Raw genomic sequence first — 2896 nt, 5'->3', positions numbered from 1 at the left:
CAGCATGGTGATCATGGAGGGGTCTCGCAGACGGCCATCCTCATCCTTGAGGTTGTATCCCTCCGGTCTCTTGTCCCGCTCGCTGACCTTCCATAGCTTCACGGTCTTATCTGGGGGCCGGAGAGAGGAGAGCGTTACGCCGGCTGCCCGCAGCACGGGCGTGCCAAGGCCAGGCCGGCTGGCCCCCGGCAGGGGAAACGTCCCCAGGCCACTTTGGAAGTGGCTACAGGGGATGTCCCTGTCACCACAGCCATGGTGTTCCGGTTCCTGCTGGTGCGTTCGTTCCAGGTGTAGGGAGGTGCTTGAACAGAACTATGGGATTAATGGAGATGAATCCCCACACCACTGGAAGCCAGCCAAGAGATGACTCCCACTCCCTCCTACATTGCCTACCTCCAGGGCTGTTATCCTGGGGCCACCGGTTACTTTGTGACAGGGACTGCCGAATCAGTTTCGCTTCCAAAAATTGTACGTGTGTTAATCACTGCGGATGCAGCAGCTCTCCAAATCCCGTCCCCGTGAGCTGCTCTGCCTCTCCTCCCCTCTGACCCCCCGGCTGCAACACCCCTTGGCCACCCCTGCTGACCACGTCCGTACCCTGGCCACGCCAGCCCCTTCGGAAACACAAGAGGGAGGGGGACGCGCAAGGGTGGCTCCAGCCTGAGGAGAGCTGTCCCGGGCAGCCCCGGGGAGGTGGAACGGTGCCTGGAGCAGATCGCTCCGATCACTCCGACCTTCCCCACGCAGAGCCCCGCATTTACCAGGGACTGGAGGCAGCTGCGACCCCCCCGCAGCTCCCCGTCCCCTCCTGGCATCCCAGCCGCCCTGTGCCATGGAGCCCTGGGGATGGAGCCCCAGGAACACGTGGGTTTATCCTGAATAACAGTGTTTTCCTTCCTCCTCCCAGCAGACCCTATCCGTATTTTATCATCATTGCCACCAGGCTTCACCCACAGCCCTGTCACCCATCTTCATTTTCTCCAATTCCAACAGTGGGCCAGGAATTCCCTTGGCATTGGCCCGCTTTCCTCGTGGGGAGGTCTACATGATGTCACTTCAGCGGGAAGAACACCAGGAAGCAGTGCAACACGGAGTCTTTCCGAGAGAAGCGTGTCGATAACCCGCTAGCACATGAAACACCTTCCCGCACACAACGAACATCCCTGTTCATCAAAAAACTGTTTAAAAACTCAACTAACAGAACATTATGCTCTAGAATGAATCTTCATTGCATTTCAGCGACTCTCCCCCCAGATGAGTTTACTAATTTTATTACAATGATCAGTAGAGTCAACTCTGAAATACAAAGTAAGTTGGTGATGGAAGATAATTAAACCCCTCCTTTTCCCCCTGAAGTAATTAAGTCGCATCCATCTTAAGGTCCCATTTATCCCGAGTGATATTCCGGGATCCTCCTGATATTTATCTGAACGTAACACGGCACTGCTGAGCTGAACGCAGCCAGAGAGCGAAACACACCAGTGGCAGCAGTTCCTAAAAACCAAAGTAGGATAAAGCCGAAAGACTTCCCAAGATTCCAAAATCCAGAGCCCAAACCAAGTGGTCAGGAGGGAAGAGACAGGCGAAAGAAGGACAGAGCCCCGCGCACGGGAATCAGGCTCTGCCGGGCAGGTCTGGACCCGCTCCTGCTCCCCGCAACACCCCTTCAACGTGTGTTCTTCCCGAAAAGCTCTAGCGGGAAGGTGCCGTGTGCCTGCAGGGCCGGGATGGCCGCGCCAAGGGTGCCCGCGGCCACGTACCGTTGGTGGAGAGCAGGAAGTAGGCGGCATTCTGCTGCGGGAGCCATCGGATCTTGTTGATCTTCTCCTCTATCTCCAGACTCTTCAGGTAATCGAACTCCGGCTCGTGGCTCTGGAAGGTGCTGTAGACATTGTACTCGCCCCGGCGATGGGGCTGGTGTTTGCTCTGCGGGGGGAGAAGAGGGTGAGCCAGAGCCGGGCACCACGTCCCGGGATGCTCCAGCGCTCTGAGGGTTGGTAAGCGAGGGCGAGCGCCCGGATGCACCGCAGGTCTGGGAGCCAAGGCACGGCCTCTCCTGGCGTGGCAGCTCCTACATGCCGGCGTGCTCGGAGGGAACAGAGTGGGAATGGAGCCTGTCCCTGGGGAACATCTGGGACCCAGCACCAGCTCCTGCCTGGCACCGAAAGCAGCGCCAGCGGAGGTGCGGGCAGCATGCACGTGCCCAAACCGAAAGCAGGAATCATGCGCCCGCGAAACGGACACGGTCCCTGCAGGAAATGCCGCCACGTGCCACGGCTGCGACTCGTCCGCTACCGTGTCTCCACACGTCCCGCGTGGTGAACCTCCAGCTCTGAGCAGGGCTGAGCTAAGGAGATTCAAACCATTGCAGGGGCGAACTTCCCCTGCACAAACGAGGAACTTGGGTCAGTGAAACCCCGTTTGGCCTCCTGGAGCGTGGCACTGCCGGGAGCGGGATGGAGTACACCCGGTCAGACGTTCGGAAGGTTAAAGTTTGAGAGAAGCAACAGCATAATATGACAAGAGCGACACGAGAAATGAAGCAGTGCTGGAAAGGGTGAGGAAGTGGCTGTATGTGTCACCTTTCAGGGAGCGGCTCTCTCCAGTGCATACGGAAATAGTTTTGGGGCTGTAACTTGGAGGAAAAATTAAAACAGCCATCGGACTGTGACATTCCTCTGGGCCAGGCCTGACTCGTCCCACTCCACCACCCGCACACGCACCCACACGGAGGAGGGTGCTCCACGTGCCCCGTGACAGAGCAGCTGAGGGGACGGTGCGGTGGCCCCTGGCAGGAAGGGCTTGTTGAAATCTCCTGGGACGAAGCATTTGGGAAGGGAAACAGGAGGGCTTCACCCACCTGCACCTTCCAGACACTTGGTCGGTGTGAGAGGGT

The 2896-nt window shown here is 58.2% G+C and overlaps 1 protein-coding gene across 1 annotated transcript in view; it reads right to left on the bottom strand.

Moving 5' to 3' along the window:
- Positions 1–3: 3 nt before the first annotated feature.
- Positions 4–2896, bottom strand: part of LOC104511853 (serine/threonine-protein phosphatase 2A 55 kDa regulatory subunit B beta isoform-like) — a gene marked incomplete at both ends in the record, with an annotated part of 3250 nt that continues 357 nt past the window's right edge. The window contains 2 exons of the mRNA XM_010154630.1: positions 4–110; positions 1761–1926. Of these exons, the coding sequence (XP_010152932.1) occupies positions 4–110; positions 1761–1926 (273 nt within the window). The remainder of the gene's footprint in view (positions 111–1760; positions 1927–2896) is intronic.

Source organism: Eurypyga helias, unplaced genomic scaffold (genome assembly GCF_000690775.1).
Source record: "Eurypyga helias isolate BGI_N326 unplaced genomic scaffold, ASM69077v1 scaffold31590, whole genome shotgun sequence".
Taxonomy (NCBI): domain Eukaryota; kingdom Metazoa; phylum Chordata; class Aves; order Eurypygiformes; family Eurypygidae; genus Eurypyga; species Eurypyga helias.
The sequence above is the reverse complement of the archived record's forward strand: the minus strand, read 5'-3'. Positions and strand labels throughout refer to the sequence as shown.